Genomic DNA, 15,135 nt, shown 5'->3' with positions numbered 1-15,135 from the left:
ATTTAAGTATGCAAGAGAATTTTGCTTGAAAATTCCTTCCCGCTGGTTTTGCAAGTCCAGTTTGTGAAGATCAATGAATGTTAACTAACGCACAAAGAAATAAACACTTCCTCGTAGTTCCAGAAGGACTGCTGTTTTCAAATGACTTTCAGCTGTCGGTTCTCCATTCCCTGCTTACATTGAAACGTTTACCGTGTAGAAGGTCTCGCCTTTTAAAAGTGGCCAAGGACACAAGGTGAAAGCTATCAAGCCTGAAAGTGAGCTGAACTATTATTCGGATACAGGTAAATAAAAATATAATAGAAAACATGAAGAATGGCAAAAAAATGAAGACAACATAGTGAGCGATAGTCTGAACTGAAGAAAGAAAAAACAGACAGACGGAGAGCTGTTTAAACAGAAAAAGAATCCTCACCTTTGACACAAGGCTGGCGCGGTACGCTGCGAGAGCTTTCAGGTACTCTTTCTTTGCTGCTTCTGTTTTGCTTTTGTAAACCTGTGGAGAACAGAATACGTGAGGTGTGATAAACAGATAATTAGCGGAACATTGACTGGCAAGCATGCGCTTCACAACGGGGAGAGCCTGCAGGCTTCATCTCAGCCGGTAATAAAAAACTAAAGAAGGGTGAAAATATCAAGCAGTCTGCTAAAATACCTGACAAAAATCATTCTGTGCAACAATGAGAATAGAAATTAAGAACATTTGTTATTCTAGCTCAAGCGAGAAAACTCCACAGCAGACAGCTCTATTTACAGAATGTTACAGATGGTGTTCTTTGTAAGGTTAAAAATACATTTTGGTATTACACAGGATTGCCATTTTATACCTGCTTTTGCTCTTCACCCAATCCGTCCCACATAGAAGCTACTATTTTGGACACCTCTCCGAACGTGGCGTTAGGGTTCTGGCCTTTAATGGCTGCCTGGGTGTCTCTGAAGAACAGGGCGTATGCAGACACTGGCTTCTGGGGCTCATTGGGATCCTTCTTCTTCTTCTTCTTGGGCGTCTTAGGCTTCTTACCTGCGTCAGGGGCAGGACGCTTTTCCCCAATCACCTGAAGGAGAGAAAGCAGCTTGTTATAAAATCCCTACTAATTTGATGTTGATTTCATTCTCAATTACATATATTGTAAATATTGTAAATGCATGGATTAAATGGCACTCACCCTGTTTCCTTCCTCTTGATCGTCTTCATTAATAGAGCTGGAGGGAGAGGGTGTGGCAGATTTACTGGCAGGTGGAGATGGGGATGTGTGAGCAATGTTTGATCCGGCCATATTCAGCCCCAGCTGTGTGTTGATCTGGGACTGGTTGATGGTGGTAAGCTGGTTTTGTGACATCATGCCATTGGGGTTATGCATGCTAATGATGGAGCGCATCACCATGGTGGGGTTTGGAGGGTACTGACGGAGGTGGGACTGACCGACAGCCTGCAGAGCAAGCAGAGAACAAAATCATGCTTAGATATACAAGGATGCATTCAATTAATTGTTACAAAACAACATTACAATTTTTTTTTTAAATAAATTCTGTTCTGTTAACATCAAAAATTCTGAAAAATATTATGCTGCACAACTGTTACCACACTGAGCATCACATAAACATATTAAAATTATTTCTAATTACTGCTAATTGACATGTAGTTGCAAAGTAACCTACTGTTAGAGGAATGTCTACAGTGGAATATCAAAAATAAAGTGTTACCAAATGTATAAACGTAAATATTATATATACTGAATGTGTGTGCATTTATATGTACATAATTAAATTAAATAATTAAAAAACTTTTTACTTTCATTTTGGATATGATTAACCATGATTAATCGGTTGACATTATTAACTTAGACAAAATAATAATAAAAAAGTAATATTGGCCATTTATAAGTTATTGGCTATTAAAAAATACATTATCAACTTATCTGTATTAGTCAAAGGTTTGGCATATTCGCAGATAGGGTAAAAATATAATTTGATCAATATAAAAAGACAACTGAAGTAAAAGGAAAGTCCCAATTAAAACTACAACAAATGTGCTGGGTGTGTTTATGGGTGGGGTACACAAGAACATGATGTGTTTTGCGTTGACTGAACAGTCTCCAAAAGCAACCAGATTACAGAGCAAGAATCAAACTAGAGAAACCCAGTTCATTTGATCTCCTTTGTTCATTTTTCATTCTACATCAGCTCCCTCTCTCCATCTGGTATTCAGAGACTCAAACTCAATATCTGTATGTGTCAACACATCATAAAGCTGTGCACCTGGCCTTATTGGCCAGACCTGCTGAACCCTCTCCCTTAGTACAATATTCTAACACCTTCCCTCACACACAGATTACATTTTCTCCGTATTAATTCCCTGGGTGCATGCAGCTTCATATCAAATCCGTGCCTTATCAAAAAACACAATCTACAAAACAATAGATGTTTTCAACATCTGTTTGGCTGATGCTGAATTTTATATATATATATATATATATATATATATATTTAAAAGAAACACACTGTAAAAAATGAAGCAAGTAAACTAGATAGATAAATGGATAAACAAAAGAATTGTGCTGCCACAGAAATAAACACATTTGCATTAGTTTCATCGCTAGAATGCAGTGACAGAGCCAGCAGCAGTCTTTGTGTCAGACCTGTCTACTGTGTTCATTAGTCACAACCATCTGTGTCTAACACTTCAACACTAACAGTCGGCGATGGCCCGTATGAAATCACTAGCATTCTCTATGCAATGTCTGTAATGTAAAGAGCGGAGGGAATCACAGAGATATAAGGCAGCCTTTGAGGGCTCATATTTATCATCAAAGTCTCTGGCTGGGCTTTGTGTTCTGGCTCTCTCCCTCATGCGAACACTTCAACATGATCAATGATTTGAACATGCAACATTTGTCAGACGACCATATGCCCACTTACTCTTTTGATTTTTTTCCATGTACTGACTACGTCGGTAAATGAGGTCTCGGAAACGGTCAGAACTGGTCTTTAGTTTCAGGAGCACTTTGATCCGGTCGCACAAAGCAGAACAGATGTGGAAATAATTCCCCAGGCGGATTATGAAAAAAAAGGCTGCGCTTTATCTTGAAGCATCTAATGATTTGACAACATTATCTTCCAAATTCCCAATGATCATACGGCAGAAAAAGAAAACATGAGATGATTTCGTATAAAACAGATATTTATGTGTAGAATCGGTAGATGGAAAAGAAAGGCGGCTGAATGGAGCATTCAAACAGCAGTCAGCTTTTGCTAATAGCAGCCTTTGTAGGCAATGAAAGAAATGTGATTTCTGCTGTCAGAGTGGTTTAGCTGGTAGAATGAGTGAGTCAGTATCCGATCTGTTTATTTATGTCCCTGCTGCACACCCTCCATTTGCATTTTGATTGGAACATTGTCTGCTGACACACAGCTCACATCTACACAGATGCTTTTGATAGTCTTCATAAATCTGTAAATAACTTCTTATCTGAAGAGCAAAGAGGCCAGATGTGCCCTATCCTCTCCTCTGTGTGTTTGCGTGTGCTTGTGCAAATGTTGCTATTATTCCAGCAATCAGCCCATCTCAGCTGACTGTATTCCAGCAAAAAATAACCTTTTTCTCCTCGTATCTTTATTCCCCGACATACTTTACTACAGGCACAAAAGCTTCCGACATTAAAAGGCGCCAAAAAGAGATGCTGACCAAACAGCCACGCCGCACAACGAGGCCCTTGTCCGACACACTGAGACGTTTGATGGATGACTGTTTGGTTCTGCCTCAAACAGTATCCTCACCCCTTTCATCGAAAGCAGGAACCGCAACTAAACAGTCAAGAAAATATACTGGGGGGGGGGGAGAAAAAACAGCCCAGACCTCTTTTCCAGCATGTGTTCATAACCATAACATAACCAATACTGCTTTCAGACGATCGGGATAAGAATCTGAAGATGCCGTGTCAAAGGCTGAGAGTCTTGGGTCTGCTCTTTAAGATACCGGCCTCGGGATTCTGTGGGGGGTGGGAATGGAATTGGAGAGTTTATTAAAAGCAGCTTGGTATGAGCTGTTCCATGCTGAAAAGAATGTTAACAAGTTCAATTTCCATTCAATCTTTCCGCGGAGCTCTTGGAAATGTTCCATAACAGAAAAAGGAGTAAAATCATCTATATGGTAATTATGAGGATGAATCTTACAAGTTTGGCCAGTGTGAAAAGGTCAGCTCTATTATGAATAGTTTATCAGCCCCCTGCACATATTCACAGCTGCACTGGAACCTTAACCAACATGCTGCTTTATTTTTCAACCATTTATGGGCACCTGCATAACTCTTCGAAAAAAAAAAGAAAATGGAATTTTGAATGCTTGTAGAGACCATGGTAGCGTGAAGATAAATTGTTTTCCACTCCTATTTCTCCTCAACCTACTCACTCTCCTCTCTCACTCCATCTCCAAAACACACACACGTTCTCTCATTTCATGCAGCTCATATACTGTTCATGCTCAATGCACCCTATACGAATTGTCCTCTTTGAAAAAAAAGGGTCCAAAACATCGTCCCGATGCCTTAAAAAAGACTAGTCTAGAACCTACCTCTCTCCTCACTCTCATCTCTTTCCCTTACCTCATCCCTCCCTTCACCTCTCCCGTTGCACTATGGGTATTTAAAACTTGTTCAACATGATTACTGGCTGAGAAAACTAAATTACAGAATCAATCACATAGAAGGTCAGGCTGAGACTTCATTACAAGTATTGCATGCCTGCATGAATATCTTTCATTTCTTACTGGTCCAATATGTCACAATGGCTGTCTGACAAAAAAGAAAAAAAGAAGAAGAAGAAAAAGAAAAACATGAAGGTGAATGGGGAGAAAAAAAAATCCACTTTCAGAGATTGATGTACAACTGATGTCACAACTACTCAGCTTGGAGATAAGATAACAGAAACGTGTAAAGAGAAAGAGTGGGGGAGAGAGGAAAGTGTGAGAGAGAAAGTGCGTGTGTGTGTGTGTGTTTGGTATTGGAGGAGAAGAAAAATATAGTTTCTGCAACACTGGTCATATTTTCCATTTTATTCACAGACACAGCAGTCAGACCCTAGTCAGTTTGTGAGGGATCATGTTTTAAAAACAAACTGTTCCACTGTAGATTGCTTCGAATCCCACAAACACCTGCTCTGTATAAATAAACTGCCTGTTCATTATATTTTTATTTAGGCAAAATAATGATGTTTACTTATATAAGATATATATATATATATATATATATATATATATATATATATATATATATATATATATATATATATATATATATATATATATATTATATATATGATATATATACACACACACACACGTATATATTGAACAAATAAACCGCTTTATACTGTTAGATTGTTGGTATTCTATTTCAAATCATGCACACTGCTTCAAAAAAAATAGAAAGCTAAACCTGCTCTGCACAAGAACATCTCTTCTGAGCTAAATAGGTGATCACATAATTTGCGTCTTTACTGGTTACCGTCTACTCTGAGATCCAGTCAGAACTTAGATTCCAGCGAGTCTCAAACGAGATGCAGGAGCTTGTTAGGAGAACAGATTAAATAAATAATGACTTCACATTCTGAATCCCGCCAGACTTCTTCACGGCTGAGAAATGGATTTTGCCGAGTTGGGTTTGGCCAGCAGCATCTGCGGCTAATTTCGCCTGACATACGTGGAGCATTACAGGAAAGGAATTAGAGGAATAGTTGGCTTTAATGCAGAAACACAAAGGGCAGATGAACTAGCACAGGTACGCTGTTCTGTGTTGATCCCTCATAGATCTGTTTAAGTTGCAATTAAGAGCTGGAATAGATTTTGTGAGGCAATGTTTCAATTCTCTTGACACACATATTTGTTTTATTCTCTTGCTGCCCATCTCTATTAAATATCACAACAATTGGATCCCGAATTGTACTTAATGGCCTGTCTTTCTGCATTAAATGTACAATTATGACTCTAAAAAGCATCAAAATGACTGAAGGACAACGTTGGAGGTTACAGTGCTAACTTCCGCTAACCCTTAGTGAGTCCTTTATAAATGTGAGGCATGGACTCAAAGGCACGGCACTGTCTGTACCAGTCCCAGAGAGCAGGACAAACTGAGATCAATTCCATTAAGAGGAGAGAGACCGAGAGTCTTTCAGGAGGACAATGAGTGATAAGCGATAGAGAAGAATCAGAGGAACGTCACAATGCCACCAGGCACAGAGCAGTGTGCCCTCATTCTCCCCCAAACCCGCTAATATAGTCCCCACACAATCAGAACCACTGTCCACAGAAAGAGCTGCTAAAGAGGAATAATGTTGGAGAATCAAATCTAATCCCTTCACAGCGCAGTGAGAACAGGCCGTGTTGTAATTGTGTCAAGGTTCCGTTTTTCTTCCAGATGCATACGAGCTTAACTGACCATGAAATGAAAATTCTTTAGGCAAAAAGCCTTCCGGCGGTCACTTATGCAGCACAGATATTTTAAAAGCTGCAATTATTTTACTCGCCAGCAGCACGGATGGCCAGGAAAAGAGCAATAAAATTTGATGGTGCCTATCCATATTGGAATGTAAATAAAGATATATTATTCCTCATATACATTGTAGGCTAAGGGAAAGCGAGGGACTATTCAGAATGAAAATAAAATAAAAATAAAAACAGTTCATGAAAAATCTCAAAAACAGAAACATCAAAAGCCTGCCAACGCATCATCTGCTGCCTAATGTCACTTTGTGTCCTTTTATGTATTCAAAGTTCTCTGATAGCAATTTCATTTCTGTAATAACGGTTTTAAAATATCTAGTCTAGCCATGGCATTTTCAATACTTCCTCTTCGATGAATCTATGTCTGTGGCATTTAGGAGCCATTTCTCTATCTGAATTAACAGCCATGAAAGCTTGATCATAAAGCATGATTATTATGAAGCAAATGCTTTCCTAGACCTTTATTTTATCTTGCATGTTAGTCATCACCGCAACACAAGGTTAAAAAAATCCAATTTAACCAATTTTATTGCATTCCTTCATTGTCTGTTCTCTGTTGTCTTTTTAATATATTGTCATTTACTAATCCACATGTCGTTCTAAGCTGTTTTGTTTGGAAGAAAACCATTCAAATACTATTATCAAAGTGGCTGATATGTCTTGTGCACTGTAATCCAAGTCTTATGAAGCCATCCAATAGTATTGTGTTGTTAATTAATGATATTTTTTCATCTAAGGTAACAGTTTTTTCAAGAACTGATGAACTTGCCACACTATGCTAAGGCAAAACTGCATGAGATATAGGGAACGTGTATGTTTTCATTTTGGAGTTCTCCATCAGTTTTCATTCACTAACATAAAAATGGAAAGTGTGGCCAGGATATTACCTTTTGAGCTCCATGGAAGATGATAAGAAATGAAGACAGAATTTATATTTATGTATGGACTACCCCTTTATCTTCAAATACAAATCCAGTTTTATAACAACGGCACGTATCATGAGCCACCTTGATTTGTTTTGCACATAACACCTTGTCAAATATATTTGCATTTAGAGGAGGAAACCTACTTAAATTTAAATTCTCACTTAAATCCAGCAGGATCTAAAAGCTAAATGTAACTGCCAGTGAATGATGTTGTGGAAATACTTTTTGTGTAATTTTTGACTTTGCATAACGACTGCCTTCAACATCTGCAAAGATTAAGATCTTTCAAATATTCAAGCAAATAACCAGACACTTACCCCTGGATGTCCATTGTTGATTTGTCCTTCCTGCTCCATCATATTTCTGGAGATAGTGATTGAGGGCAGCTCCAGGCTCTGGGGTGGGAACTGAGGGGTGAATGACCCCCGCTGAGAGTTGGGGTGGTCAGGTAGCCCGGGGAAAGGTGAGTCCACCTCCTGGAGGCCCATACCAGGCTCGGTCTCAGGAGGAGGGGTGATGGGGGGTATTTCGAACTCCTCGTCACCCAGACTTGGAGTATGAAACGTCTAAGAATAAGACAAAGGAGAAAATCAGGGACGAGTTTTCCCCTGCAAAGCTGAAAACCCGAAATCACTTTGATGTTACACTATAGAAATTTAACACGAGCTACTGACTTCTCATAATGTAGGTTAGAAACACATTTCATTTCAGAGCTGTGAAATATCTGTTGACCAGAGCAGAAGAGATAAGAAAACCTATTTAATACTTGTACAAGAAACGGATGTTTATTCTGACCCAAACCATTACATCCTCCAACAGGATGTGAAAAAAGATGTCTGAATCTGAAATGCAATATTGTGTGGCTATCACACTCGCAGAAGGACAAAATAAAAGCTGCTTAATCCAAGCTGGATGATGTTGGCTGGAGGAGAAAGAAAGTGCAGGGAGTGATGGGTTTAGGGAACGTTCACACAGATTATTTCGGCTATCCAAAAGTGTCACACTTTGTTCTTCTCAGTTGCACCTCCAAATCTGCTCATCAAACGACCAAATCCCTCCGCCTGTGAATTACAGCCTATCGTCACACTTAATTTGCTTATGTTGACTACCTGCTCTGGGCTCCTCGTCGAGGAATTCACTGACCTCCGCTCAACTCTTCTCTCTCTTTTTCTTTGTTTCTTCCTGTCTCCCTCAATTTCTTGCTTTATGTATTTAGAACCTCTCGTTTCATGTTCAGTCCTGTTCTCAATCTTCACTTTAATACCCTCAACGTGTTTCCTCCACTGCCTCGAAAAACATATCAACATCATGTCAGCACGTCATCCATCCTCTAAAGCTGTTTGTCTTTCTTTCTGCTATCACTCTATATCTTGTCTTTCATATTCATACTTCCTTGTTCTCAAACTTCTTCCCTTCCAGTATTATTCTTACTCTTTTGTAAAAGCATAATGTGCGCAGGGAATCTGCCAACATATTTTTTATTAGAGCATATTAATGTTCTTGTTTTAGGGCAGGTACACATTTAAACACACATTACAGACACCCAACACTTTCACAAAAACATTTCTGCATTTTAGATTTTAATTTAAACATTTTTAGTACTTTTATTAAGACATTTTCTTCATTGCCATTAAGTGGTCACAATGTGGGGGATTCTGGGGGTCTTAATAGGGTCATTTTGGTCTTTACAATGTATGCAAAACCTGACCACCATCCCCCCATTCACACCCACACACACACCCACACACACACACACACACATATATCGAGACTCAAAGCTCATTCAATGCCTGTGTGATGAGATCCAGCCGAGGGGTAAGGCTAATAATCAGCTCTTTTTCGTCACCTCTCCCTCTTATTTCATTTTTTATGTGGCTCCATTCCAGCATTTAACTTGCAGCACTTTTTTCCACAGCTGTGAGCAGCGAATCTTGTAAAGGCAGTGGTGTGTTTTGTCATAGTGAGGGCCAGGGGCTTGCAGTGCCTAACACATGTTCACATTACCTCCAACTAAAGCCATTAGTGGCCAGCCCAACACAGTTTCCCACTTCTCCATTAACGCACAAGCTACAAACTCATTTTCCCTCCCTGTGGCATTGCAGCAGTTAACAGTGTGTTAATCAAAACAGCAGTGTTGAAGCATTAATAATAAAAATTGTGTCATGAGAGAAGTACGCTTCAGATACCATGCACATGGCAGTGATCAAAAGACATCATTGACATTGAATTTAAAAGGCCAACCGGGAGGCAAAAAAAAAAACTGAGCAAAGGGAGAAGAACTAAATAAAAAGTAAACACAAGATTGATAAAATAGAGTGAAACAGGACGAATGAATGATAGCAAAGCAGAGAAAACAGGAAGAGAGAGTGAGAAAGAGAGAGAGAGTGGTGCTCTTTTCATTTACTTTGCTTCATGACCTTTCTCTATGAATAAGACCTGCAGTGCCAGCATGTTTTCACAGTACAATACCGCAGAGAGAAAGAAAGAGTGAGAAGGAGAGAGGGAGAGAAAAAGAGAGTGGCCCGACCTAAATGTCCCAACAACACACAGCTGTGCTGTAAGATCTGATACGACATTCAAAGATCAAATGTGAGGTACATATAGTCCCTTTCTTCATCTTTTTCACATCAGAGCGTAACTAAAATGACACTGACCTTTACAAATAACAAAACAAAACACTGAACACCTGACTGAACACAATGAGATGAGAGAGAGAGAAGGCAGAGATTAAATTAACATTGCTCTTGGAGACAGTGAGGTGGTGTGTGTAAATGAAAATTGAGATATGGTGGTAGCATGACTGAAGTATACAGAAGCTGTCAGCTGTCAGTGTGCTGCTGGTGTTGTGGGATGAGGTAGTAGGTCACTGTGTGTGTGGTCAAATCTTAGGTCAGTGTCTTTAAAGCGATTTCAATCTTAAGTTCGAGTGGATGAAAGCATCCTTTCAGCGTGTTCATACTTATTTGTTTTAAATGCAGGTGGCCGTGGATTGGTTTGACTTGTGTGCGGTATTTTGAAACAAACTCTAAATGAACTAAGCTATAAACTGGCCAATAAAATATTTTTTTTTTAGCCTTTTTTAAAGGTGAATCAAACACAGGTGTCTTTGTTCAGCAAAACAAAGATCTTATTGATCTTTAGGCATTAATAAAACATTACAATATTTACTTTTTTATTGCTTAAAAACAGAATATGAGGCTAATCAGACATAACACATAGAACAGTTGATATGAATATATGTTTAGAGGCAAATTTTAGCAAAACCAATTGTGATAAATGAATAATGTTTAATAAAAAACATCATGAGATTAATCAAGATTGATTTTAATTTACAAACAGCCTCAGGTCATACGTATATCATCTGTGCACAGAATACAATAGCGTAATATTTCTGTCATAATTTCCTCACTTTACCTGGCACTGCAAGGCGGGCCGACCCTCAAGCATTCATTATTACAGAATAACGAAGCAAGACCTTTGAGAGTCTGGGTGGAGTTTACTGTTTTACAGTTCTGCTTATTATTCTTTAATGTCTGCGATTATTTTTCATTTGCATGCTAATCTGTAAAGGCCAACATATTTTTAATTACCGTATGAACTAAAAAAAAAACCCAAAAAATGAAATTTTTTCATCATTTACTCAACCTCACGTCTGTTACATTTTTAAAAGTAAACAATGGCAGAATTTCATTCTTAGATGAACTATACCTTTAATTCAACACAAACTAACAGATCTGTTCTAAACGCCCAACTTGAATTCATTCATCAGCCCCATATGCTAAACCGAGACGACCGAGGTAAAGCAATAGCACCGATTATGAAGCAATAAGCCCTTTCACTTTGTAGATTTAGTAAACCGATTCAGCAGAGACATAAGCAGCAGTTGTTAAAAGGCAGTGCATCACAATTACTGAGCATGATGGTTAGGAGGATCGATAGAGCAAAGCTCCTAACATCAGCTGAGCAGAGAGAAAAACGCTCCTCAGATGACAGTGGCAAAGACTCTGGGAGTCCAATAGCAGCCATTCCAAATCCATTTCTACATATACAGTAGTGATTACATGTGTGTAATGAGATTGTGTGTGATAAGTGATATTACTAAGTGGAACTGAATATGGCCGTATCAGTTTCGGTTCAACAGCAGGAAGGAAGAGGTCACCTTATCAAGCACTGTGATATACTGTTTCCATATCATGTTGCATTACAACGCTCAAGATAATGCGGTTTACATATATTATCATATTTGAATTATGACAATTTGCTACTGAAAATACAATAGAAAACACCTGTTAATTGGTTAACTTAGGCTACCTTTATACTGTGAAAAGTGTAAATAGTTTACCATGGCATTATATGTATAGTTTTGCTGTAAAAAGCTGTCATATTAATAGATTTTGCAAGTAATAGTTATGAATTACTTTACAATTTACTGTGGAAGAACTGTAAAAGGACATTCAGAGAAGTATTATTTAGGGGTTAAAGCAAAAAAAAAAAAAAACTCAACCTGAATTTTTTTCCAGGCCGGGGGAGGCATGCAATGACTGTGGTAACTTTAATATTTGAAAGGATACTTTGGCAAAATTATTGCTTTCGTTTGACCATTTCACGTAAAACTGTAAAACTAGCATTATATCACATACACAGAACTGTGTTCACAGCAACTCATCAAAATAAAAGTCCAGTTTAATTTGAAGATATTGTGCCTATTACTATTTTTTTTTCAGTAGAATGTACATAGCCTACTACTATTACTACTAAACTGAAACTAACATTTTTAACATTCAAGAATAATCACACAACATTTCTTTGATGTTTTAATTTTAATAGTAAAACCTCTTTGTTTGCCAAATAATAAAATGTGCTTAATTTTCAATAGTTAAAAGATAAATTAAATGAATGTTTTATGCCTTCATTTGATAACAATAAAAATCTAAATACACAACAGGAAAAAATATGCTACTTTGAAAAATGTAATAACATTTGGTAACAATAAAAAATAGGGTGAGAAAAAACAAAACATTTCATAGGGCCCTAACCTTGCCATTTTTCATTTTCGTTCAATCGTTTTTATTATTTTACTTTATGTAATTAGACATGCTATTAAATTACTAAAATTAAATTTAACTATTAAAAATGAATCAAGAAAAAATGTAACAGAAAAAAACCCTAATACAGAAAATGTTTAAAAGAAAATACGAATTTGGAACAGATTCTGGATTTTTGAACATCTGGCAACCACAACTGCAGTTTTTAAATCCTAAATTAACAGGATTTATTTTTTTTACCATGCACATTCTACCTATTTATTTATTTTTTTTATTATAAATGATGTGTATATAAAAAACTTGTTTACATTAAATCTAATGTCATATACAGTATATTCAGGCCCATACACAAAGTGCAGAGTGTCAGACTCTGAGATACTTAGCCTCTCTCTCCCGTTCTCCCTCTCTCTCTCGCCTAAAGATGACACATTAAGCAGATTAATGAAAGAGCTAAAGCTCATGGAAAACCCATCACACTGTGAAATTACAGCACTCACTAGGGTAAAGTCCCTTTAATTTCTCTTCAGCTTGAGTTACAAGAAACAATATCCCCCTCCCACCGCCCTACACTTATTTCAGGTATGTGAAAAAGAAGAATTTAAATGTTAATGCTTTTAATTTCATTGTGTCATGTGTCATAATACCAGCTGCAGCGCAAATGAGGAAATGTTATTTCTTAGGAAAATATTCGACTGGCGGAAATTTTCCATCAACACTCGACAGCTCTGCTTCCACTGCAGGTGCCAACAGAGAGCTTGGCCTCGGCAAAGGAACACTTTTATCAAAAGAATTCGCGGAGATTGCAACCGACTCAATCGAATGTGGGTACAACTGCCTGTGACACAGCTGCGGTTTCACCTCCTAAACTTAAAATGAAAATGAAGCCAGATGCCCACACTAGCGCATCGTTACCAACAAATGTGCAACAAACGCACTTCACATGCACAGACATTATCTTTGCTTAGCCAGCATGAGTCTATCGATGCCGTTGAGATTGCAAGAAGGAGATTTGCATTGGAAATGTGATGGAAATCAGGCAGTGGCAACAGTGAGTGTAACAGTGAGTGACAACGCGTACTGTAAAGCGCTTGTATACAATCACACACCGATAGCGAGGCAAGCCTGAGATATACAACCTGTGATTTGCAGTATATATATATATTGTCAGAGTCACTGACAGGGGATAAAAAAAATGATGGAGAGAACGAGTGACTTTTGTGAGAGGTGCCACTTTTCTTTCCTTTTCTAGCTTGATGGTATCTTTAAATGATCATGGGGACAGGTGTTTACATACACACTCCTTCAGCCGTCACCAGAGCCTGACGGCAGCTTTCACCTGGAGCGTATCAGCAGGATGTGAGCACCTGTGGTATATCACCCTGCAAAAGCAACCCTAATCCCATCTCAAAGCTCAGCGCCCCCTGTGCTCCTCAACCTCCGGTCAGCGCTGAGCCGGTCGTTCTGTTAACACCGAGCATTGATACATAAACATGCCGGATCCACTGGAGGAATCATTCAGTCAGATTAGAACATTGCGGGCGTATGTGTATGAACATGTAGCCGCTGGCATAACAAGCTCTAAGCTTTAAGGGTTTGGGTTGTGGAAAATCCCAAAGCAGTTCAGGAAGGCCTGTAGGGAGCTAATCATGTTTTATGTAAATGCGGCAGCTGCACACCTGCCACTGAAATTAATCATTTTATTTGAACATACAGAGGCATGCGTGCTAAATTAATCGACTTTGTTTTAAAACAATAAATGGTTAGACATGGAAATGACTGCTTAGTGATTCCAGAATAATATGGCTCATGGCATGAGCTAACAATCCATGGAAATGTAAAGGTTATCCTCAAGCGTATACTCACATCTCCTGCTAATAGAGCTCCGTTGGCATCAGCCATGTTCATGTAGTTGTTGTTATTCCCAAACTGCAAAAGAAAAAAAGAGAATGGGTTAGTTATTTCAGTTGTCCCCTCTTTATCTGTTTATATAATTCAATAATTCACTCTAGTCTTATTGTGCAGTCACCGTGTAAGAATTACGTGTTGTTTACGCACAAAATAGCAGGGCAGGGAGTTGGATTCTTAAAGAACTAGCGCTTTGATTCTGAGGAGTCTGGACTGAAGACTCAGTTTCAAAGCTTGTGCGAGCTTCGTGAGTCCAGCGAGTCAATCGTTCGACAGAATCATTCAAAAAGTCAGATTTGATCGTTTTAATGAGCCAGGTCAGGGCTATTTCCGAACATAATTGTTTATATTCATTTAAAAAAGTCTTTGTTGCTTTGGTGTTAAAAATAATTTAATATAATCGAATGAAAAGTGCCCGATTTATTTTACGCTTTACTTACTGCAAGAAATATTTTAAAACTAATTGGATTTGGTCCAGAAAAGTCACAATGAAAACAGAGAATGCAGATTTAAAAGACTTTCAGAATTGATTAAAAGAATTCTGGAATCAAACGGTCACAGAAAATGCTAATGTACCTGCGCACAAATTTGGAAAGCGGTGCGCGAACGGTTCATTGATTAGTTCACCCCTCATGTAAACCAGTAATGATGACACATGGAGTATCCCAGTTGCTAATTCTCCTCACATCATCTTGTACTGTAATGCATCAGTAGGAAAGCTAGCTGTGGCTTGCTGTCTGTCAGCCAGAGACTAACTTTGCAT

General features: G+C 38.3%; 1 protein-coding gene across 1 annotated transcript in view; it reads right to left on the bottom strand.

The window, feature by feature from the left end:
- tox3 (TOX high mobility group box family member 3) overlaps positions 1–15,135 on the bottom strand; it is a 40,936-nt gene that overhangs the window by 3,093 nt on the left and 22,708 nt on the right. The window contains exons 2-6 of the mRNA XM_043243054.1: positions 14,331–14,393; positions 7,740–7,988; positions 1,167–1,430; positions 828–1,055; positions 416–496 (exon numbers count right to left, since the gene is read on the bottom strand). Coding sequence (XP_043098989.1) covers positions 416–496; positions 828–1,055; positions 1,167–1,430; positions 7,740–7,988; positions 14,331–14,393 — 885 coding nt within the window. The remainder of the gene's footprint in view (positions 1–415; positions 497–827; positions 1,056–1,166; positions 1,431–7,739; positions 7,989–14,330; positions 14,394–15,135) is intronic.

The sequence above is a fragment of the Puntigrus tetrazona genome, chromosome 7 (genome assembly GCF_018831695.1).
Source record: "Puntigrus tetrazona isolate hp1 chromosome 7, ASM1883169v1, whole genome shotgun sequence".
NCBI classification, from domain to species: Eukaryota; Metazoa; Chordata; class Actinopteri; order Cypriniformes; family Cyprinidae; genus Puntigrus; species Puntigrus tetrazona.
Note: the sequence above shows the minus strand (reverse complement) of the source record. Positions and strands in the feature narration are given on the sequence as shown.